Source organism: Leucoraja erinacea, chromosome 29 (assembly GCF_028641065.1).
Source record: "Leucoraja erinacea ecotype New England chromosome 29, Leri_hhj_1, whole genome shotgun sequence".
In the NCBI taxonomy this organism is placed as follows: domain Eukaryota; kingdom Metazoa; phylum Chordata; class Chondrichthyes; order Rajiformes; family Rajidae; genus Leucoraja; species Leucoraja erinaceus.
The window spans coordinates 8,916,311-8,941,055 of NC_073405.1; the positions used below are offsets into that span (position 1 = coordinate 8,916,311).

Sequence of the window (24,745 nt, forward strand, 5' to 3'; positions counted from 1 at the left end):
GAAACTGGAGCATCCGGAGAAAACCGGCGCGATCATGGGGAGAACGTAAAACTCCGTACAGATAGCACCTGTCGTCAGGATTGAACCCGGATCTCTGGCGTTGTAAAACGGCAATGCCACCACTGCGCCACCGGGACGCCCTTCTGACCGGCAACTTACGTTCCAGTTGCCTCTTTGATTTCGGCAAAGCCCATTGTCTGAAGGGAAAACCTTCCGAGAATTGGCTTCCTCTGAAATTCAGTTGTGATTTCATCTGCAGGCACTCGGGTGAACCTAGCACCTCCCCAGCTGTGCTGTCAAAGGGATTTACATTTAAGGCGACATGCCCCCATAATATGAAACTGAAGCAGTGGAGTGAGATTGAAGGTGAAAGCATTGTGATGTTTGGAAACCCATCTGTGAGATAAAGCAAACATATTGTGTTGTGGCTTTCTCTAATGCTCATGTTACAGAACTCACGGCCACTGCCATCGACAAGGGGCGGCACGGTGGCACAGCGGTAGAGTTGCAGTGCACAGACCCGTGTTTGATCCTGACTGCGGGCGCTGTCTGTACGGAGTTTGTACTTTCTCCCTGGGACCGCGTGGGTTTTCCCCAGGTTCTCCGGTTTCCTTTGCATTCCAAAGACATGCAGGTTAATTGGCTTCTGTAAATTGTCCCCAGCGTGTAGGATAGAACTAGTGTATGGGAGATTGATAGCCAGCGCGGACTCGGTGGGCGGAGGGGCCCGTTATCACGCTGTATCGCTAAAACTAAAACTAAAACTGGGCATTTGCAGTGAAAAGTTAGCAAAGCCATTCATTGCCCAGTCTGAGCTGCAGGGCAGTGAGGAAGGATCGTTAGTTGATGGAGGTGAGAGGTTAAACACAGGCCTTGCTCGGCCCTTTCAGGTGGCTGGTAAAGATTCCAGGGCATTTAGTTATTTTTTAAGGTTCAGAGATGCAGCATGGAAATAGGTCATTTGGCCCACCGATGACCATCGATCGCCATTCAGTTCTACTTTATCCCACTTTCTCAGAGGTTTTAGGACCGTGGAACTGCATTCACAACAGTATTATCCACAATGGCAGCTGTCAAAGGTTACAGGAAGAAGGCAGGAGAATGGGGTTGAGAGGGAAAGACGGATGGGCTGAACGGCCTATTCCTTCGATGACTTATGAGATACGGATGGCATTTCATCCTGCAGGAAAGGCTAGCATCCGCATTCAATATAGTCATAGAGTCATACAGCGAAGACACAGGCCCTTCGGCCCAACTTGCCCACACTTGCCAACATGTCCCAGCTACATTAGTCCCACTTGCCTGTGTTAGGCCCATATTTCTCTAAAGCCGTTCTATCCATGCACCTGTCTAACTGTTTCTTAAACGTTGCGATCGTCCCTGCCTCAACTACCTCCACTGGGAGCTCGTTCCACACACCCACCGCCCTTTGTGTGAAAAAGTTGCCCCTCGGTTTCCTATTGAATCTTTTCCCCTCCAGTTTCAAGACCATTTCTTAAACATGCGACTGTTGTTGCAGCAGCGATGCCATCACACATTAACCTCACTTTTGTCTTCCAAATGTCCTCTGCGTGTGTGTTGAAGTACAAATGCAAATTTACCTGTGGTGCGGGAAAGCATTATGTTATCGGACTTTCTGACTCATCATATTCTACCCTCGCCCAGGTTTTAGCGGAATCTCTCCCCAAGTTCCTGGAAAGCAGTCTATTTATATAAACAGCACCACTGACTGGGATGTAAATATGTAAAGCTGGACGAGAGAGTAATCTCTGACGAGAATAGAAAGAGACAACAGAGGGCTGTTGTAAACTGAAGATAGATACAAAATGCTGGAGTAACTCAGCGGGACAGGCAGCATCTCTGTGGAGAAGGAATGGGTGACGTTTCGGGTCACGAAGGGTCTCGGTGTAAACCAGCATTTGTAGTTCCATCCTACACGTTGATGTAAACTGGTTGAGTGAATCAGGATGTGGAGGCAGGAGGGGACAAATAGGAAAAATATGAAAGCAGTATATTTTGAATGAGGCACCAGGAACTGCAGATGCTGGTTTGCGAAAAAAAGTCGCAAAATGCCGGAGTAACTCAACGGGTCAGGCAGCATCTCTGGTGAACATGGATGGGTGACGTTTCGGATTGGGACCCTTCATCGGACTGATTGGGGGGGAGAAAGCTGGGAGGAAGTGGGGGCAGGACAAAGCCTAGCAAGTGATGGGTGGATACATGTGAGGGGGGGGATTGTGATTGGCAGATGGTTGGACAAGGGCCAGTGAACCGCTCTCATCTGCTCCCGACACACCAAGGACAATCTACCTACTGAAGGCCAATTAACCTACAAACCCACACTTCTTTGGAATGTGGTGGGAAACCAGAGCGCCCGGATGATACCCACTCGGTCACAGGGGGAACGTGCAATTTCCACACAGGCAACGCCCGCGGTCAGGGCCAAAGCCACATCTCCGGCGCTGTGAGATAGCAGCTGTGCCAGCTGTGCCTTCCTTAATCCTGCTGTAATCTGTGCCTCGGGAATGCAGAGATAGCTCCAATCCTTGTGCGATCTTGTGGGGGAACTCAGATGACTTGATCCTACTGTTACTAAGATAGAGGAAAACATCTGAGTTGTTCACCTGTGCAGTAAAAGGAGCGGACTTAACTGACTTAAGTGGAACCGAATATCAGGAAGAGGTGCAAGCAGAACAGTAATTCCAGAATGGAAATTTGCTGACCAAAGTGAAACTCACAAGTGGTTGCAAAGGGCAATGATTGCTATCCTTTTTAAAAATAAAAGCATAACTTGTTCGCCATTGATGAAATGCACACTCTCTCCGGATGCCTAGTGACATCACGTACATCACGTCCATTAACGGCGTGGGAAGTGATCCAAGGATTCCCATAGATTGTTGGCAACGCTCACTAAACGACATCAATATTGTTAAAGCCTCCTGTAATCATCCCACGCCTCAGGTTACAAACACCAAGGCTATGGAGTCTGAGGAGCGCAGTACTACACTATACAATAGCACTGTACGGCGTTGATCTTCACCCAAGAAAAAATAGACTAGCCTTAAGCAACAGACTGAACTCATCTCAAAATGCCTTGATTCCATCTTGTCCCCGCCTTGTCCAGGACCTTCCAACCTACCTCAATCTCTCTATCTTATCTTAGTTTAGTTCAGGAAAGAACTGCAGATGCTGGTTTAAATCGAAGGTAGACACAAAGTGCTGGAGTAACTCAGCAGGACAGGCAGCATCTCTGGAGAGAAGGAATGGGTGACATTTCTTCAGACTGACAGGTTTAGTTTAGTTTTGTTGATTATTGTCTCGTACAGTGAAAAGATTTTTAGTTGTGAGCTGAAAGACTATACATGATTACAATCACACTGATTTCTGGGAAGACAGGGACGGCACAATTGACCAGCATTAGAGAGTGAATACAAAAGGAGATAATGCTGGAAATGTCCACCAGGTCCGGCCTCAGCAGTGGGTTGAGAAAGAGAGAGCATGCGTCAGTTCAACGAACCCCTTATCAGCACGGGAAAAGTGAGAGAACATGTGTGTGATGTTGTGGGGGAGGGCAAGATAAGAGATTGAATGAATCAATTAATTAATTAATTAATTAATGCTTTATTGTCACATGTAACAGGTCACAGTGAAATTCTTTCCTTGCGTACCCACGGTATGCAAATAGTGGCCACATGAGGGCACTGACCTTTCCCTCCCCCACCCGCCCCCCCCATGGCGCCCCCCCACGCCGGGGTCCTCCATTGTCCATTGTTCTTCCGGGGTAACATCTGATGCAGTCCAAAGTTGTCCAAGTAACAATTGCTTTAAAAACTGGTCTTTGGGAATGGGATCGATGTAATTGGGAAGGGATTGGACAAGGGGAGAAAGAACAGAATGAAGGTAGGAAGAAATACGTTCTCTTCTAGTCCTCTTTCACCGCAACTCTCTGCCTCTCTCATTCTCCCATTGTACAAGTTCTTCTTTAACTCCACTCGCTCTCTCCAAGTTGATGGCACGACTATAGGAACTCCCGAGGGCCCAAACGATAACTGTCTCATCTTTGGATGCATGGTTTAAGTTCTGTACAGATTCCTTCCTGTGGCTGCCCTGACGGACCCATTGTTTCTGCCTGTTCCTTCCCCACATCTCAAAATACCTCAATTCTATCTTGTCCTCCCTGTCCAGTCCCGACCTACCTCAATCTCTCCAACTCAAGTTTAGAGTTTAGTTCATTATTGTTTCATGTACCGAGGTACAGTGCAAAGGTTTGTTGTTGTGCCTGCTATCCAGTCAGCGGAAAGTCTATACAGGATTTCAATCAAGCCGCCCACAGTGTACAGATGCAGCATAAAGAGAATCATGTTTAGTGCATGATAAAGACTGGGACTTCAAAATAGAATTAGTCTGAAGAAGGGTCTCAAGCTAAAATATCACCTATCCATGTGCTCCAGAGATGCTACCTGACCCCATGAGTTCAGTTTAGTTTATTGTCACATGTACCGAGGTACAGTGAAAAGCTTTTGTTGCATGCTAACCAGTCAGCAGAAAGACAATACATGATTACAATCAATGCACTTGATTGGAGTTAGTCCCGCACTTTGGGTCTTTTTAGTAAACCAGCATCTGCAGTTCCTTGTGTCTACTCTATATTTTCTCTTACATCAATGACTATATTGACGTTCTTCTTTCTGCACTTAAACTTGAACATTTTGTTACTTTTTGTGCCAATTTGCACCCTGCCATAACTTTCACAAGCATCAGTTCTGACTCATCCCTTTTTTGACATCTCTGTCTCTTCTCAGGGTTCAGGCAGTGACCAATATCCATTATAAACCCGCTAACTCCCACAGCTCTCTCCACTACAATTCCTCTCACCCTACTCCCCATAAGGACTCAATTCCATTCTCCCGAAGTCTTCACCTCTGTTGCATCGACTCAGAAGACGAGACTATTCACACTAAGATGACCGCCCCCTCCATCACCATACATTTCCCTCAGTACACGATATTTGGTTATCAAAAATTACAGCCGGATCTTGAACTGCCGAGCAGGTGGGCTGAAGGATGAATGGTTAATGGAGTTCAATGCAGACATGTGTCAGGTGTTACGTACATTTTGGGAAGGGCAAACCAGGGCAGGACCTATACAGTGAATGGTGGGGCCCTGTGAGTGGTGTAGAGCGGAGGGATCTACTGTAAGGGTGCAGGAACACAGTTCCTTGAAAGTGGCATGACAGGTAGATAGGGTGGTGACAAAACCAATAAATCTTCTTGAGGTGCGTTTGGCTTTGTCAATCAGGGTATTGCCACAACATGTTGGTGAGGCCACATTTGTAGTACAGTGTATTGTGATCAGTTTTGATTACCTGCTGCAGAAAGAATGTCATTAAGCCAGAAAGATTTGGATGTTGGGCCTGAGCTTGAGGGAGAGACTGAGAAGCTGGGACTTTATTCCTTGTAGTGTAATGCAATGCCCGGCCCATTGCAGGATTATCCATGTACTACTGCAGACCTTGCACTTAACACCAATAGCGCAACGATGTGTACAGCAGTGGCGAGCCACTATATAGCATAAGGACACAAAAGAAGAAGAAATGCAAAAAGGCTAAGGGGTGATCTTACGGTGGTGTGTAAAAGCATGAGGGGAGTTGATAGGGTGAATGCACAGAGTCTTTTACTCAGGTAGAGGAATCAAAAACCAGAGGACACAGTTTGAAGGTGAGAGGGGAAAAGTGTAATCGGAACCGGAGGGGCAAATTTCGCAGTGCGCGTGGGTATATAGAACGAGCTGACAGAGGAAGTAGTTGAGGCAGTTACAACAACAACATTTTAATGGCATCTGGACAGGTACATGGATAGGAAAGGTTTATAGGGATATGGGCCTAACGTGGGCAAGTAAGACTAGCTCAGATGGGGCATTTTGGTCAGCATGGACATCGGGTCTGTTTCCGTGCTGTTCACTCCATGGCTGTACGACATCTCTCACAAGCATCTTCACTATTTCCTGCACCCATGATCTCATGGACGCTCTTCCCAGCTAGTAAAACAGACAAGAGTTCCAGTAAACTAATCTCCTCTGCCTGCACAGTTGCAGTCAAATTAAAGTCTTCTTGCAAGGCCTGACAAAATCGGAGTATGTCCTCTTTGAAGAAACTGCGGTGGTACAGAACCGTCGGCTCCTCGCCAACTTTGACAATAACCAGCTCTGTCTTGCTTAACATTCATAAAATCATCCGTCTAATTCTGTAAGGTGACCTACGGTTTCCAAGCTCAGCTCCTGATGCAGACGTATAAATACTTGATTATACAGTGACAGTAGCCAGCGTGGTTGTGTGCATCGTGACACTTCCACTCGAATCCTGTCACAAACAATAAGCAATTGCTGCCAACTTTTTAGCACCTTCAAGAATCTCTTAATGACGTTTATTTGCAGCCGAGCCTCGGTGTATTCCTGTGAGCTGTGAAGCAGCCTCTGCGATGACGGTTGACAAGATGCTAAAGGACTCGAGCCGTCCTGGGTGGGAAGTTATATGTCATGTTCGCTTTGCTCACCGATTCCTTTTGTCTTTATTTAGTTAGACGTGGCATATATCCCTGCCACGTGCACAGTTAGTGGATTCCGACCACTTTCTGAGCTCAGGATCATTCTCACCACAGCGACGGTCCCAGCCGCTCAAAATCAGCGCTGGCTTCAGCTCAGCTAACGAGCGGTGAAGGGCAGCTAGGAATTTCGTTTAGGAAGGGACTGCAGATAAAAACACAGAAACATAGATACATTTAAAATAGGTGCAGTAGTAGGCCATTTGGCCCTCCGAGACAGCGCCGCCAGTCAATATGATCATGGCTGATCATCCAAAGCCAGTATCCCCGTTCCTGCTTCCTCCCCATAATCCCTTAATTCCGTTAGCCTTAAGAGTTATATCTAACTCTCCCTTGAAAACATCTGGTTTACACCGAAGATAGAAACAAAATGCTGGAGTAACTCAATGCAGCATCTCTGGAGAAAAGGAACTGGTGGCGTTTCGGGTCGAGACCCTTCCTCAGACTGAGAGTCAGGGGAGAGGGAAACTAGAGGTATGAAAAGGTTCAGAACAAATCGGAGCCGGCGCCGATGACCAAGGGATGGTGGAGCCCACAATGGACCATTGTTGGCTGTGGAAGAGGTGCTAACGAAGGGACATATGAATGCGAACTGTGAAACTAGGTGGGCAACTAGTGTGGGGGAGGGGGTGGGGGTGAGAGAGAGTGAGAGAGAGAGAATGCAAGGGTTACTTGAAATGAGGGAAATCAGAATTCATAAACTGCCCAAACAAAATACGAGGTGCTGTTCCTCCAGTTTGCATGTGGCATCAGTCTGACAGTGGAGGAGGCCCAGGACAGAAAGGTCAGTGTGGGAATGGGAAGGAGAGTTAAAATGTTTGGTAACCAGAAGATCGTGTATGCCAAGGCAGACTATAATCTAAAGGTACTTTACATGAGCCTCATCAAACACCACATCACATAAACCCTGCTGGCTGTTGTCAGTAATTCCAAGTGTGTTGAACTATGAGTTTGAACTAGACTTAACGTTCACATGCTGTGTGGCTGGGACTAACTGATGGATTTAGAAGGTCAAATCTGTCAATTTGCCTCACAGCTAGGCTCCCCACAAAGTCCCATATCACTTATCTTTAAAATCATGCGGCTTGATAATCCCATACCATGTCACCGACATGCTCCCATACCCCATGTCTTTGAAGCCATAGATCACATGTCCCGTTGTCAGTAAGTCTACTCGGACTTACACATCACTGATTTGAGTTCATGGCATAATTCTGTGACAAATTGTCTATGCTAGATTGTTTTTACATATACTCAGTTATTCTGAAACATAGCCCTGGTCATCACACAATGTCAGTATAATACTAATTGATGAAGCTGCTTCATGAGATGTACGGGTCTCGCGATTCTTGATTAGTACTGGTGTCAGGGGTTTTGGGGAGAAGGCAGGAGAATGGGATTAGGAGGGAGAGATGGATCAGCCATGATTGAATGGCAGTGTAGACTTGGTGGACCGAATGGATTAATTCTGCTCCAGTCACTGCTCATCCAATCCAAAATCTGCTCCAATCACTTATGAACTTAAGAATGGACAACTCCTTTGTTGTCCTACTCAGGGATGTTTAAATTAGAGTCATGGAATCATACAGCATGGAAACTGACCCATCGGTGCGACTTGTTCATGCTGACCAAGGTGCCCTCTAAACATTTCCTATCCCTGTACTAGACCAAGTGACTATCATTTATGACCTTATGAGACCTCTTGATGCCTTTGAGTTTAAAGTACGTGCCCCATACCCTACCCCGCCCCCAGGTTACTACCCTCCGCGTGTCTTTCAAGGTTTTTCAACTTAAAGTCGACATTGCAGAGACAAGGAAGTGCAGATGCCAGTTTACAAAAAAAAGACACAAAGTGCTGGAATAATGCAGCGGGCCAGGCAAGTAGGGTTCCTAATCCGAAATATTGTCTATCCGCGTTCTTAGTTTTTTTTAGTTTTATTCGATACATCGTGGAAAAATTATGAAGAAAGACTGGATAGCCTTGGTTTACACTCTCTAGAATTTAGGAGATTGAGAGGGGATCTTATAGAAACTTACAAAATTCTTAAGGGGTTGGACAGGCTAGATGCAGGAAGATTGTTCCCGATGTTGGGGAAGTCCAGGACAAGGGGTCACAGCTTAAGGATAAGGGGGAAATCCTTTAAAACCGAGATGAGAAGAACTTTTTTTCACACAGAGAGTGGTGAATCTCTGGAACTCTCTGCCACAGAGGGTAGTTGAGGCCACAGTTCATTGGCTATATTTAAGAGGGAGTTATATGTGGCCCTTGTGGCTAAGGGGATCAGGGGGTATGGAGAGAAGGCAGGTACGGGATACTGAGTTGGATGATCAGCCATGATCATATTGAATGGCGATGCAGGCTCGAAGGGCCGAATGGCCTACTCCTGCACCTAATTTCTATGGTTCTAAAAGGGCCCTTCGGCCCACCGAGTCCGTGCCGATCAGTGATCACCCCATACTTCAGCCCTATCCCACATAGTAGGGACAATTTACAAAGGCCCATTATCCTATAAACCTGAACGTCTTTGGGATGTGGGAGGAAACTGGAGCCCCCCCGGAGTAAAGCACGCATGGTCACAGGGAGAATGTGCAAACGCCACACAGACCAGAGGTCAGGATCGAACCCAGGACCCTGATGCTGTGAGACAGCAACAACTCCTCTACCACTACAGCGCTGTGACACACTAATCCTCTTCGGAAATGCTGCCTGACCCGCTGAGTTGCTCCAGCTCCCTGTGGCTTTTGAAGGTTGACATTGCCTGATTATGTCCCGCTGCTCTTCCTGCTTGCTTTGGGTCTTGTACACTTTTCCACCTTGACAGCATTCTCGGGTTTCCAAGTTGAAACTCTCTTGGGCTCAATCCCAATCAGTCGTCTTCATTGATCATGTCTGTGTGCGGTTTTGGAGTGAAGAACCTGTGTTTGAGTGAAAAGCCTCATTAGTGACAGTGGAATGAAATAATATAGATCTTATCATGAGAAAGTAGCCTTGGCTCATTGTAGCTGGGGTCTTCAGATCTTTTCCTCCTCACTTCCCTCCGACAAAGACACAGGTCCTTGCATTGACGGGTACAATTCTATTAGTTTACTTGGTGAATGGTAATAGCAGTCGGGAAGAATCTCAGAATTGTGATGTAAGCACTCTTGTTGTAGCCCTCGGCTTGGCTGAATGAAAAGCTTTGTGGCCGTGTTGGCCGTTTTGCATTGCTCGTAAATATATTAGGATGCTATTCGAAGGTTTATTGTTGCAAATAATAAACACAAGGTGCCGGAGTAGCTCGGTGGGTCAGGCAGCATCTCTGGAGAAAAAGGGGTGGGTGACATGCCGGGCTCAGAGTCCGAAGAAGGGTCCCAACCCAAAACGTCACCAAGGGATTTTAACTGTCCCAATATAGACTGGGACTGTCATGGTGCCATGGGCGGGCTTAGACGTGGTGGCATTTTGTCAAATGTGTTCAGGAAAGTTTCCTCAGGCAATATGAAGAGGGTCCTCTATGAAAGAGGCCAAAGGTTTAGTTTTGTTTAGTTTGGTTCAGAGATGTAGTGGGGAAACAGACCCTTCAGTCCACCAAGTCTGCACCGGCCTGTAATTATCACCACCCTACACACACCAGGGACAATTTCCCAAGCCAATTAACCTACAAACCTCTACGTCTTTGGAGTGTGGGAGGAAACCGGAGATCTTGGCGAAAACCCGTGCAGGTCACTGGGAGAACGTGCAAACTCCATACAGGCAGCATCCGTAGTCAGGATCGAACCCATGTCTCTGGCGCTGTAAGGCGGTAGCTCTACTGTTACACCACCGTGCCACTCCTGATCTACTCTTAGGAGATTGGGAAGGTCAAGTGACTGACATGTCGGTGGGTGTGCCTTATGTGACCAGCCACCACTGGTCTATTAGTTTTAAACTAGTTATATAGATGAAGGCAGGGCGAGCCCACAAGTTAGTCCATTTTCCTGTGCAGTAGACATTGCGATGATGAGTTTAGAAGGATGATGGGGGACCTCATTGAAACTTACCGAATAGTGAAAGGCCTGGATAGAGTAGATGTGGAGGGGATGTTTCCACTTGTCGGAGAGTCTAGGATCAGAGGTCATAGCCTCAGAATTCATGGACGTTCCTTTAGGAAGGAGATGAGGAGGAATATCTTTACAGGGTGGAATTCATTGCCACAGAGGGCTGTGGAGGTCATCAATGAATATTTGAATGGCAGATTCTAGATTAAAAATATGGGTGTCAGGGGTTATGGGGAGAAGACAGGGGTTGAGAGTAAAAGATAGATCAGCCATGATTGAATGGCAGAGCAGACTTGATGGGCCGAATGGCCCAATTCTGCTCCTATCACTCAAAATTAATACCTAAAGTGATTTGTAGCCCCACTGAAACAACTTTAGTCCAAGGCAAACAGCTGTGGACTCTGGGCTTTACTAAACAATATATCTTTTTGTTTCAGAAGACAGAAAATTATTTGTGGGCATGTTAAATAAGCAGCAAACAGAGGACGATGTGTACAGACTCTTTGAATCTTTCGGCGTTATAGAGGAATGCACAGTTCTACGAGGACCGGATGGGAACAGCAAAGGTAAACACTGCTTGTGGGGTTGGGATGTCTTCATTTAAAATAAAACCAGAGGTGAGAAGTTATAATCAGAACAGATTAAACAGACTAGGGCCCTGGAAAAGGATGGCTCAGTAAAATATTGAGAACAGTCATTTATTGTGCTGGTGAGGGAGAGAGGGGAGGTAGAGAGGGGGAGGGGGGAGTTAGATGGGGGGGGGGGGGGGGGGGGGGGGGGGGGGGGTTTAGATGGGGGGGGGGGTTAGAGGGGGGGGGGAGGGGGGGGGGGGGGTAGAGGGGGAGGGGGGGGGGGTAGGGGGGGGGGGGGGAGTTAGATGGGGGGGGGCTAGATGGGGGGGGGGTTAGATGGGGGGGGGGGGGTAGATGGGGGGGGTAGAGGGGGGGGTAGAGAGGGGGGGTGGTAGAGGGGGGGGGGGGTATAGGGGGGGGGTAGAGGGGGGGGGGGGGGAGGGTAGGTAGGGGGGGGGGGGGGGGAGGTAGAGAGGGGGGGGGGGGGGGGAAAAATGATAACCCTTACAGTCCCGCAGCTGGTAGACCTGCTGCCTCACAGCGCCACGGACCCGGATTTGATCCTGACCTCGTATGCTGTCTGTGTGGAGTTTGCACAATCTCCCTTGTGACAGCGTGGGTTTCCTCTGGGTGCTCTTGTTTTCATCCTCATCCCTAATATGTGCAGGGTTTTAGGTTAATTGACCACTGTAAAATTGCCCCTGGAGTGCAGGGAGTGGATACGAAAGTGGAATAACATAGAACTAGTGTGAACGGGTGATTGATGAGTGGCATGGACTCGGTGGGCTGAAGGGCCCTGTTTCCCTGCTGTATCTGTTAATCAGTACAAAGTCTGAAGAAGGGTCCCAAACTGAAATGTCACCAATCCAAGTCCTCTACAATTGCTGTTTCCACTGTGTTACTCCAGCACTTTGTGTTTTTTTTGTAAACCTGCAACTGCAATTCCTTGTTTCATCAATCAAAGCCTTAGTGAGCTGTCAGTACAAGATGATTATTAATAATTCTGATGGGAATTTCAGAAGAACTGCCTTCCGTGGAGCATTTTTGGAATAATGTAACTCAATGCCACAGGGAGTGGGTAGTTTGAAGAGAATAGTAGCATTGAGGTTATCCACTTTGGTGGCAAAACCAGGAAAGTAGACTATTATCTGAATGGTGGCCGATCAGGAAAAGGGGAGATGCAAAGAGACCTGGGTGTCATGGTACACCAGTCATTGAAAGTAGGAATGCAGGTGCAGCAGGCAGTGAAGAAAGCAAATGGTATGTTAGCATTCATAGCAAAAGGATTTGAGTATAAGAGCTGGGAGGTTCTACTGCCGCTTGTACAGGGTCTTGGTGAGACCACACCTGGAGTATTGCGTACAGTTTTGGTCTCCTAATCTGAGGAAAGACATTCTTGCCATAGAGGGAGTACAGAGAAGGTTCACCAGACTGATTAGTGGGATGGCAGGACTTTCATATGAAGAAAGACTGGATAGACTCGGCTTGTACACGCTAGAATTTATAAGATTGAGGGGGGATCATATAGAAACTTACAAAATTCTCAAGGGGTTGGACAGGCTAGATGCAGGAAGATTATTCCCGATGTTGGGGAAGTCCAGAACTAGGGGTCACAGTTTAAGGATAAGAGGGAAGGAAGGCAGGTTTTTTACTGAGTTGGTTTTTTTTTTTGGCCACACAGAGTGGTGAATCTCTGGAACTCTCTGCCACAGAGGGTAGTTGAGGCCAGTTCATTGGCTATATTTAAGAGGGAGTTAGATGTGGCCCTTGTGGCTAAGGGGATCAGGGGGTATGGAGAGAAGGCAGGTACGGGATACTGAGTTGGATGATCAGCCATGATCATATTGAATGGCGGTGCAGGCTCGAAGGGCCGAATGGCCTACTCCTGCACCTATTTTCTATGTTTCTATGAGCCACAAGGACCTGCAGATGCTGGAATCTTGAGCAAAACGCAAGGTGCTGGAGGAGCTCAGCGGGTCAGGCAGCATCTGTGGAGAGAATAGACAGGCAACATTTCAGGTCGAGACCCTTCCGACTGATTGTAGATGGGAAGGAAGTTGAAAAAATGAGGTGGGGGTAGGTCAAAGCCTGGCGGTTGATCGGTGGATGCAGGTGGGACTGGTTTGTTTGGCAGATGGGTGGAGTAAGTGACAAAGGTTGACAGTGAGAGGGAGATAAAAGGATGTCAGATAAGGAGAGAAGAGGAATAGTGAAATGGAAAGCTAGCGGGAGGGAGGGATGTAGGTGGAAGGGGGACAGAGGAGAGGGGAAGGAGCAGGAACATTAGGGAAATGCGAGGCTTGGAAAATGGGAGATGGGAGATGGATGAATGAAGGACGGGAAAGGAGGAGGGTGATGGGTGGGCTAGTGGGAGAGGTGGGTGTACAATGGGATGGTGTGGTAGGACAGGTAAAAAGAAAGGGGTAGAGGGAGTATTACTTAAAATGAGAAAATGTAATGTATTTGATAGTAATATTTAGATTAGTTTAGAGATAAATAAATGCATTTTGTTGTCTCTGTACAGCATGGAATCTGAATCTGAGATACAGCATGGGAACAGGCCCTTTGGCCCACCGAGACCACACTAACCAACTAGAACTATCCTAACACACACTAGGGACAATTTTACACTTACAGTGCATTCAGACCCCTTCATTTTTTTTTCCACATTTTGTTACGTTACAGCCTTATTCTAAAATGGATTAAATTCACTTTTCTTTATCATCAACCTACACACAATACCCCATGATAAAAAAAAAGAGAAAACAGGTGTTTAGAAATGTTTGCAAAGTAATTAAAAAGAAATAACTGAAATATCACATTAACATAAGTATTCAGACCCTTTACTCAGTGCTTTGTTGAGGCACCTTTGGCAGCGATTACGGCCTCAAGTATTTTTGGGGATGACGCCACAAGCTTGGCACACCTGGATTTGGGTAGATTCTCCCATTCTTCTCTGCAGATCCTCTCAAGCTCTGTCAGGTTGGATGGGGAGCGTCGATGCACAGCTATTTTCAGGTCCCTCCAGAGATATTCGATCAGGTTCAAGTCCGGGCTCTGGCTGGGCCACTCAAGGATATTCACAGACTTGTCACAAAGCCACTCCTGCATTGTCTTGGCTGTGTGTTTAGGGTCGTTGTCCTGTTGGAAGGTGAACCTCTGCCCCAGTCTGAGGTCCAGAACGCTCTGGAGCAGGTTTTCATCAAGGATCTCTCTGTACTTTGCCCCGTTCATTTTTCCCTCGATCCTGACTAGTCTCCCAGTTCCTGCCGCTGAAAAACATCCCCACAGCATGATGCTGCCACCACTATGCTTCACCGTAGGTATTGTATTGGCCAGGTGATGAGTGGTGCCTGGTTTCCTCCAGACGTGACACTTGGCATTCAGGCCAAAGAGTTCAATCTTGGTTTCATCAGACCAGAGAATCTTGTTTCTCATGTCTTTTGGCAAACTCCAAGCGGGCTGTCATGTGCTTTTTACTGAGGAGTGGCTTCCGTCTGGCCACTCTACCATAAAGGCCTGATTGGTGAAGTGCTGCAGATATAGTTGTCCTTCTGAAAGGTTCTTCCATCTCCACAGAGGAACTCTGGAGCTCTGTCAGAGTCACCTCCCTGACCAAGACTCTTTTCCCCCAATTGCACAGTTTGGCCGGGCAGCCAGCTTTATGAAGAGTCCTGGTGGTTCCAAAGTTCTTCCATTTGAGAATGACAGAGCATACTGTGCTCTCCAGGACCTGCAATGCTGCAGAAATTGTTTTATACCCTTCCCCAGATCAGTGTCTCAGCACAATCTTGTCTCGGAGGTCTACGGCCAATTCCTTCGTCTTCATGGCTTGGTTTTTGCTCTGACAGGCACTGTCAACTGTGGGACCTTATATAGACACATGTGTGCCTTTCCAAATCACGTCCAATCAATTTAAATCACCACTGGTGGACTCCAATCAAGTTGTAGAAACATCTCAGGGATAATCAATGGAAACAGGATGCACCTAAGCTCAATTTTGAGTATCATAACAAAGGGTCTGAATACTTGTGATATTTGTAAAATGTGATATTTCAGTTATTTCTTTTCAATTACTTTGCAAAGAATTCTAAACACCTGTTTTTGCTTCTTCATTCTGGGGTATTGTGGGTAGATTGATGATTAAAAAAATGAATTTAATCAATTTTTAAATAAGGCTGTAACGTAACAAAATGTGGAAAAAGTGAAGGGGTCTGAATACTTTCTGAATGCACTGTATACCAAGCCTGTTAACCTACACGCCTGTACGTCTTTGGAGTGTGGGAGAAAACTGAGGATCTCTGAGAGAAAACCCGCACAGGTCACGGGGAGAACAGAACATACAAACTCCCTACAGACAAGCACCCGTAGTCAGGATCGAACCCGGGTCCCTGGCGCTGTAAGGCAGCAGCTCTACCGACGTGCGGCCGTGCCGGCCTGGGAAGATCGGTAGATGCCAAAGTTGCTGATAGGGTGGAATGAATTAAAGTACGAGGAGGCTCTTGTGGACCAGTCTGTACATGTAACGTAATGATAGCTGTGCGTTCATTGTAATTCTCTGTTGAAACTCTCCCCTCTTATTCTACCCACAGGTTGCGCATTTGTGAAGTTCTCCACACACACTGAAGCCCAGGCAGCCATTAACGCACTACACGGCAGTCAAACAATGGCGGTGAGTTTTGTCGTGTCGGGGGGGGGGGGGGGGGGGGGGGGGGGGGGGGTACAATACATGCTCCCTGTATGCCCCATAGTTGAGCTTAATTTATTTAAGTTTAGTTTAGTTTATTGTCACGGGTTCCGAGGTACAGTGAAAAGATTTTGTAACGTGCTATCCAGTCAGTAGAAAAATTATACATGATTACAATCGAGCCGTCCGCAGTGTAAAGTCAGAAATGCTGCTGTCGGGAAAAAATATTCTGATTGGTCATTAGTTAATAAGTAATAGGAGCAGAATTAGGCCATTCAGCCCATCAAATTGACTCAGTCATTCACTCATGGTTGATCTATTTATCCCAAATCTAATCCCATTCTCCTGCCTTGGCCTCCACAGCCACTTGTGGCAATGTATTCCACAGATTCACCTCCTTCTGACTAAAGAAATTCCTCCTGATCACCATTCAGAAAAGGAACATCCTTTAATTCTGAGGCTCTGTCCTCTGGTCCTAGACTCTCCCACTAGTGGAAACATCCACTCCACATCCACTCTATCCAGGCCTTTCACTATTTGGTACGTTTCAACGTGGTTCCCCCCTCATCTTTCTAAACTCCAACGAGGGGAGGACCAGTGCTGTCAAACACTCTGTCTCGTAGAAAGGGTAGACAGAGCTTCTAAGGGGCCTGTCCCACTTAGGCGTCATTTGCGCGTATTTACGCAACATCATTTACGTGTCACGATGCACAACGCGCAGCGTGACGCGTGCATTACATGCGCATGGCGTGTGGTGAGGCGTGGTGGCGTAGGCAGTGACGCCCGGTAGCGCGCCCCGCCCCACGATTTTGGGGATTCTCAAAATCCTCGCGCGCCACCTCCGTGACATGCAAATGACTCCCAAGTGGGACAGGCCCTTTAGTCTCCTGGTGATCTACAGGGGTAGCTGACAATCTAAAGGCTGTAATGAAATCATTTGGCTGGGCTGAAGAAGGGTGTCGGCCCAAAATGTCACCTATCCATGCCCTCCAGAGATGCTGCCTCATCCGCTGAGTTACTCCAACACTTTTGTGTCGAATTTTCAATTAACAGGATCTAATCACTTTCGTACCTGGAACCTTATTGTGCAAAAAACAATTATAAAAGTCCCTTTTTGTCCGTGATTATCCACATGGTACACATTTCAGCAGATTCCTCATTCCACAGAGAGATGAACATTAATCGGCAAAAGCGTGAATAATATTTTGAAATAAGTACATTCAGCTTAATGGCCCAAGTATTAAGAAGCAATTGGCTGTTAAAGACACCAAGACACAGACCGGCAGGCAGCCCATTAAGTAATTAAGTCGGCTGCTAGCTACCTGGCCTGGATCATTGCTTTTAGTACTCCCCAGACCTCAGTCAGTCTCTGTTGGTGGTTTGTATGCGAGATGGAGGAGAGAGCCTGCTGGTTCTCAGGTCAGGACACTCTCTCTTTGCTCTTGAAGATACCGCTGAAAGCAGAGGCTGAAGCAAAACTGCTCTCACCTGTGTAGTTTAATGCAAGCAGTCAGCCCAGCTATATTGTACAATGGGATGGTGTAGTGCCTCGGCACAAGCCATCTCACACCCTCTATGTGGCCACACAGCAGTTATTTGCCAGGTTTTTAGCATTAGATGGACACAAAAAGCTAGAGTCACTCAGAGGGACAGGCAGCATCTCTGCAGAGAAGGAATGGGTGACGTTCTGGGTCCAGACCTCTGAGCAGTGCTGTGCTTAGCAGGGCAGTGCTGAACTACTATCTACCTCTTTGGCAACCCTCGGACTATCCTTGATCGGACTCTGCCGGCTTTACCTCGCACTAAACGTTATTCCCTTCTCATACACTGTAAATGACTTGGTTGTAATCATGTGTTGCCTTTTTGCTGACTGGTTAGCACGCTACAAAAGCAGCTTCCCACTGTCCCCCCAGTACACGGGACAATAAACTCAACTGAACTCCTAGCATCCTACAGTCATACAGCACGGAAATAGGCCTTTCTTCCCAATCTGCCCATGCCAGCAAAGATGCTGCCAGAAACATGGCAACTCTTGTATACTGCCTCAGTGTAATCTACTATTCTGGCACTCTTGCCCTCAAGTATGAATGTGCTTATGTATCGTGAGATTTTTTACTGAACTGTACGCATAAAGAGAAATTCACTGGTATCTGACTCACAAACGCAGGGCAGTAAAGAACCATCAAACCCATCTAAGGGTAATCTCCCATTTGCCTGAGTTTGGACCAGTCAGACCCCTCTCCCATCAGGCAAAGGGTACAGAGTTTGAAAACGCACACCTTCAGATTCAGGGACAGTTTCTTCCGAGCTGTTATCAGGCAACTGAACCAACCTCTCACCAGCTAGAGTGACCTGCCATCTAGGTCATTGGAGACCTTTGAGCTATCTTTAATCAGACTTTGTGTGAGATAGGTAACTGCAGATGCTGGTTTAAACCGAAGACAGACACAAAAAGCTGGAGTAACTCAGCGGGACAGGCAGCACCTCTGGAGAGAAGGAATGGTTGACGTTTCGGGTCGAGACTTTATTGGACTTTATCTTGCACTAAATGTTGTACTCTTTATCCACAGTTTGTATCCACTGTGGACAGCTTGATTGTAATCATGTGTAGTGTTTTCTTTGACTGGATAGCTTTTCACTGTACCTCAGTAATGTGCAATAATAAAACCAAACTAAACTAAATGAAAGTAAAATAAACGAGAACAAACTAAACGAAATGAAATGAAACAAAACTAAACTAAAAACATTTACCCTCTGAACCCACCATTGATTGAGCATGGGCATGATGGGTGGAATGGCCTCTCTCTATGCTGCACCATTCAATGTATCTATTAGGAAACATGGAAAAGGATGTTTTCTCCAGCAAACGGGTGAGGAATAATTGGGGACGTCCCTATGAGCTCTTTGCCGAAGGCAAATCCTCAATCTCCCCTGGGATGTGAATCTGATTTTCCATGAACGGAAGGATTTGACTGCATTTCTCTGTGTTATAGAAAATAGAACACAGCACAGCACAGTGTCCTTAGGACACAGTTGCAACACAGGAACAGGCTCTTCGTTCCACAATGTCCATTCTGAACATGATGCCAATCAAACTAATAGCCCACTGAATTGTCAAAATGTAGAAACAAGGAAGTGTTGGTGCTGGTTTACACTAAAGGATAAGTGATGTTTCAGGTCGGGACCAGTTTATTGTGGAATTCATTGCCACAGAAAGCTGTAGAGGCCAAGTCAATGGATATTTTTTGTACGACAGAGATAGATAGATTCTTGATTAGTACGGGTGTCAGGGGTTATGAGGAGAAGGCAGGAGAATGGGGTTGAGATCGATCAACGTGCCACCCACTATCATACATGATCAACAGTGTTTTGGATTCACTCCCCCAGTTGTTGGGTTTAAGCATGGCTCTATTCCATGAGCGTTGGAGGTGCTAACATCATGGATTATGTCTGGACTGATGCCCAACATTAGAGTCATAGTCACACAGCATGGAAATAGGCCCTTCGGCCCGATGCAACCTTGCTGATGAAGATGCCCTATTAAAGCTAGTCTCATTTGCCTGCATTTGGTCCAGATCCTCCTTTTATTTATTTATTTTATTTTTAATTTTATTTTTATTAGAAGTACAGTAAATTACAGTAATACACATCACATATATCTTGTTACATTTGTTGTACCACTTCATTTTTCGAGCTTTAAAAAAGGTAGAAATAAAAGAAGCAAGGAAAGTGAGCAAGAATTGTGAAGGTGCAGGAAAGTGTTGGGAAAAGAAAGCCCCTTAGGGAAGGAGTTAGAGAAGGAAGTAAAGAAAGGAAATAGACCCTAGAAAGAAAAGAAAAAAAAGGAAAAACAATCGCTCTATTGTAACACAAAACTCCGCAAAAAAGGATACACCAACCCTGTTTTTTTTTTAATTTTATACCCCCCGTTACCAGATCCTGGTACCATTTATGTTTTAAATTACTATTGCACCGGTCCAGATCCTTCTAAACCTTTCCTTTCCACATACCTATCTAGAATTGTGACAAGAATTTAAATGTTGTTATTGTACCTGCCTCACCTAGGTCCTCTGGCAGCTCATTCCATTTGCCCACAAACTACTAAATGAGCAAGATCCTCCCTCAGGTTCCTGGGTAAAGGTCACTGTTCATTCACCCTATTGATTCCCCTCATGGCTGGACAGTGATGCTCAACATTAGCCTGGGAATAGATAGACACAAAATACAGGCAGCATCTCTGGATAGAAGGAATGGGTGACATTTCGGGTCGAGACCCTACTGCATCAGTCTGAAGAACGGTGTTGACCCGAAACGTCACCCATTCCTTCTCCTCAGAGATGCTGCCTGTCCTGCTGAGTTACTCCAGCATTTTGTATCTTATCAATAGACAATAGACAATAGTGATATCTTCCACAGGTCATAAGGAATAGGAATTAGGCCATTTGGCCCATCAAGTCTACGTCGCCATTTGATCATGGCTGATTTATCCCTCCCTCCTAAAAGCCCTGTCCCACGGTACGAGTTCATTCCAAGAGCTCTCCCGAGTTTGCCCTGATTCGAACTCGAAGATTTACGGTAATGGCCACTCGTCGGTACTCGGGGCTCTCTTGGACATTTTTCAACATGTTGAAAAATCTTCACGAGTCTTCCCGTGCCTACCTGCCGTTAGCGAGTCTTCCCGAGAACCTGCCGTTAGCATAACGAGCTGCTAAGAGACGTCCCCGACCTCCGACGTACCCGCTACGTTCATTCTCTGTGCTTACCAAGAGTTTGATTTTTTTTTTAAACTCGGGCGAGCTCTTGGAATGAACTCGTACCGTGGGACAGGGGTATAACCCTTCTCCCCGTAACCTCTGACACCCGTACTGATCATGAGCAAAGGGTAGTAGCAGGGAGAGCCGGTCTCTTTGCCCGACTCTGGGCCCTGGATCTCTGTATTGAACGCGCGAGACCTCGGGTTGACAGCATCTCTCTTGTGCATTTCCAGGGCGCGTCCTCCAGCCTCGTGGTGAAGTTTGCCGACACAGACAAAGAACGCACACTGCGCCGCATGCAGCACATGGTGGGCCAGTTCGGAATGTTCAACCCTATACCCCTGCACTTCAACAACACCTACAGCTCCTACGCACACGCGGTACGTATCCATCTCAACGTATAACCCTCCCCCCCTTGGAAAACCTTCACTCCCTCAGCTTCCCTCTCATCCCCTTGCTCATCCCGTCTCCCACCACAAAGGACAGAGTTTGCATTTCCATTGTGTCTTTCAGGACATCCCAAGTTCCGAAATTAAAATGCTTTGGAAGGTTATTCACTGCTTTCAGATGCGGGAATATTATAACTAGCTTTAGTTTTAGTTGCAGCATGGATTACAAGCCCTTCGGCCCACCGAGACCATGCTGACTATCGATCACTCATTCACTCTGGTTCTGTGTTATATTGCTTTCTCATCCACTCGCTGCACACCAGGGACAATTTACAGAGTGCAGTTAGACTACAAACCTACATGCCCTTGGGATGTGGGAAGAAACCGGAACACCTGGAGGAAAACCAACGCAGTCACAGGGAGAACGTGCAAACTCCACACAGACAGCACCCGAGATCAGGATCAAACCCAGGTCTCTATTTGAGTATAGGGGCAGGGAGGTTCTACTGCATTTGTACAGGGTCTTGGTGAGACCAGACCTGGAGTATTGCGTACAGTTTTGGTCTCCTAATCTGAGGAAATACATTCTTGCCATAGAGGGAGTGCAGAGGCGGTTCACCAGACTGATTCCTGGGATGTCAGGACTTTCATATGAAGAAAGACTGGATAGACTTGGCTTGTACTCGCTAGACTTTAGAAGATTGAGGGGGGATCTTATAGAAACTTACAAAATTCTTAAGGGGTTGCACAGGCTAGATGCAGGAAGATTGTTCCCGATGTTGGGAAAGTCCAGAACAAGGGATCACAGTTCAAGGATGAGAGGGAAATCTTTTAGGACCAAGATGAGAAAAACATTTTTCACACAGAGAGTGGTGAATCTCTGGAATTCTCTGCCACAGAAGGTAGTTGAGGCCAGTTCATTGGCTATATTTAAGTTAGATGTGGCTCTTGTGGCTAAAGGAATCAGGGGTTATGGAGAGAAGGCAGGTACAGGATACTGAGTTGGATGATCAGCCATGATCATATTGAATGACGGTGCAGGCTCGAAGGGCTGAATGGCCTACTCCTGCACCTATTTTCTATGTTTCTATGTTTCTACTGCTGTGAGGCAGCAGCTTTTCCAGCTGTGCCACTGGGCCGGCTCTGGTGCAGTGTTGCATAGTAATCGAGTGGTGCAGACTGAGTGTAAATTCCATCATCACAGTTGTGCGATTTAAATGTTGTTAATAAACAAGAATTTAAACTAAAATTTGTTAGTAGAGTAATGTCGAGCACCAAAGCACTGAAATATTTAAAAAAACCTCGGATTTTTACTAATATTTAGTGAAGGGGAACTGCAGATGCTGATTTAAACCAAAGATAGACACAAAAAGCTGGAGGAACTTAGCGGAACAGGCAGCATCTCTGGAGAGAAGGAATGGGTAACGTTTCAGGTCGAGACCCTTCTTCAGACCTAATATTTGCTAATATTCGCCAGGAAAGTAAATCTAGCACTTTAACTGCTCTAGCTCTGGCAACAGATACAACAATGTGATTGATTCTTAAATAGCCAACCGACTGGCCAAGGTCAAAGTAATTGTGATAAGCAATAGATGCCTGTCCCAGCTAATAATGCATAGATCCTGAAACATAAATGACAGTAAAATTCTGCAAACAACAATGTGATGATTTAGCAATGTATTGGGTGAGCGTTAAATATTGGCCAGAACATGATGGATAACTTCCAACTCTTCATCAAGCAGTACAAATGGCTGGATTTTCATCCACGCTGGTAGCATTGAATGCTTCATATAGTTTAGTTTTGAGATACAATGTGGAAACAGGCCACCGCGCCCGCGCCGACCATCGATTACCCATATACTATCCCACACACGAGGGCCAATTTTGCAGAAGTCATTTAACGTACAAACCTGCTGGTCTTTGGAATGTGGGAGGAAACCGGAGCACCTGGAGTACACCCACGCGGCCACGGGAAGAACGTCCAAACTCCGTACGGGCAGCTCCCGTAGTCAGGATCGAACCCGGGTCTCAGGCGGCTGTTCAGCAACAACTCTTCCTCTGTACCACTGTGCCACCAAGAAACCTCTATTGAAGCCACACTTCTGTGGGAATTTCAGAGTCAAAAGGGCAGCACAGTGGCGCAGCTAGTGGAGCTGCTGCCTCACAACTCCGGATGCCCAGGTTCGATCTTGACTCTGGGTGTTGTCAGTGTGGAGTTTGCACGTTCACCCTGTGAATGATAAGGGGGAAATCTTTTAGGACCGAGATGAGAAAACCCTTTTTCACACAGAGAGTGGTGAATCTGTGGAATTCTCTGCCACTCTGCAGTTGAGGCCAGTTCATTGGCTATATTTAAGAGGGAGTTAGATGTGGCCCTTGTGGCCAAAGGGATCAGGGAGTATGGAGAGAAGGCAGGTACAGGATACTGAGTTGGATGATCAGCCATGATCATATTGAATGACGGTGCAGCCTCGAAGGGCCGAATGGCCTACTCCTGCACCTATTTTCTATGTTTCTATGTTTCTATGATCACTTAGCCTTCCTCTGGGTCCTCCCGTTTCCTCCGACAGACGTGGGTTTGTGGGTTAATTGGCCTACTATGTAAATTGCTCCTCGTGTGAAGGGAGTGGATGCACAAGTGGGTTAACATAGAACAAGCCCGAGCAGGCGAGCGATGGTCAGCGTGTGCGTGGTGGGCCGAATGGTCTGTTTCCGTGCTTGCAATTGTGAAAATTGCACAAGAAATCATATGGAAAATTATAAAGAATATTTTTGACATCAGGAGAAAGTGGAGAATGTGAAATTCACAGTTGAGATGAAACACAGATGTATTTAATGGGAAGTAGATGTTCAAGTTCATATTCTAAGGTGGGAGAGGCTGATGTGACTGGCATTGACTGGGTTCCGTTTAGAACAGAGTGGCAGAATGCACCGGGGGGCCACGGAGAAGTGTCAGTCTTGAGCTGAATTCAATGACTGATATTTAACGAGGGAAATATTCACAGTCACACAGCGTGGGAACGGGCCCATCGGCCCAACACCCACACCAACCAACATGCCCCATCTACACTAGACCAACCTGCCGGCATTTGGCCCATATCCCTCTAAACCTATCCTATCCATGTACTTGTCTAAAGGTTTCTTAAGCATTGCGATAGTTCCTGCCTCAACTACCTCCTCCGGCACCTCGCTCCATGTACCCACCAACAGGGGAATATTGTCTCATGATCCGCAAACTGCCATCTCCCTGCCTCACTCAAAACAGATTTCAGATTGTGATCATTAAATAGCAGTCTTGAAGTGGTGAGCAAATTGTCTTTTAAAAGCACTTTGGTTACTTTGTTAAAGCCTTGGGCTGCGGCTGTAAGAAGCACTTGGATGGTGTTTAGTTTATATTGGCAGCCATCACTTAATCCCTGTGCAAACATTTGTTTCTTAGCTCTGGCCATGTAGAGCCTGATTATGGCCTTGTCCGCTTGTCAGATGTCGGCGGAGGGGGGAACCAGCAATCCCGAGCCTGGAGGTTGTAGCTTTTTACGGCCAGGCAAAAATGACAAAAATAAAATTCGCCAATCGATCAAACAGTGAAGTTGAGTTGGCGAATTGGGGAGAGTGCCCTACAGCTCGGTGGCGATCACCACAGGGCGGGGTGGGGGGGGGGGGCGAGGTAGATCTGAACTACGTCAAAACCGTTCTTTCATAACATTGCCACCGAATGCGCGCTGAT

The 24,745-nt window shown here is 46.6% G+C and overlaps 1 protein-coding gene across 5 annotated transcripts in view; it reads left to right on the top strand.

Moving 5' to 3' along the window:
• The window catches only part of LOC129711122 (CUGBP Elav-like family member 4), a 413,711-nt gene that overhangs the window by 352,776 nt on the left and 36,190 nt on the right, over positions 1–24,745 (top strand). For 3 of the 5 annotated variants that reach the window (XM_055658535.1, XM_055658537.1, XM_055658538.1), the window contains exons 4-6: positions 11,054–11,182; positions 15,781–15,860; positions 20,863–21,009. In XM_055658535.1, the coding sequence (XP_055514510.1) occupies positions 11,054–11,182; positions 15,781–15,860; positions 20,863–21,009 (356 nt within the window). The remainder of the gene's footprint in view (positions 1–11,053; positions 11,183–15,780; positions 15,861–20,862; positions 21,010–24,745) is intronic. The other 2 variants (XM_055658536.1, XM_055658539.1) reach the window with 1 other exon arrangement.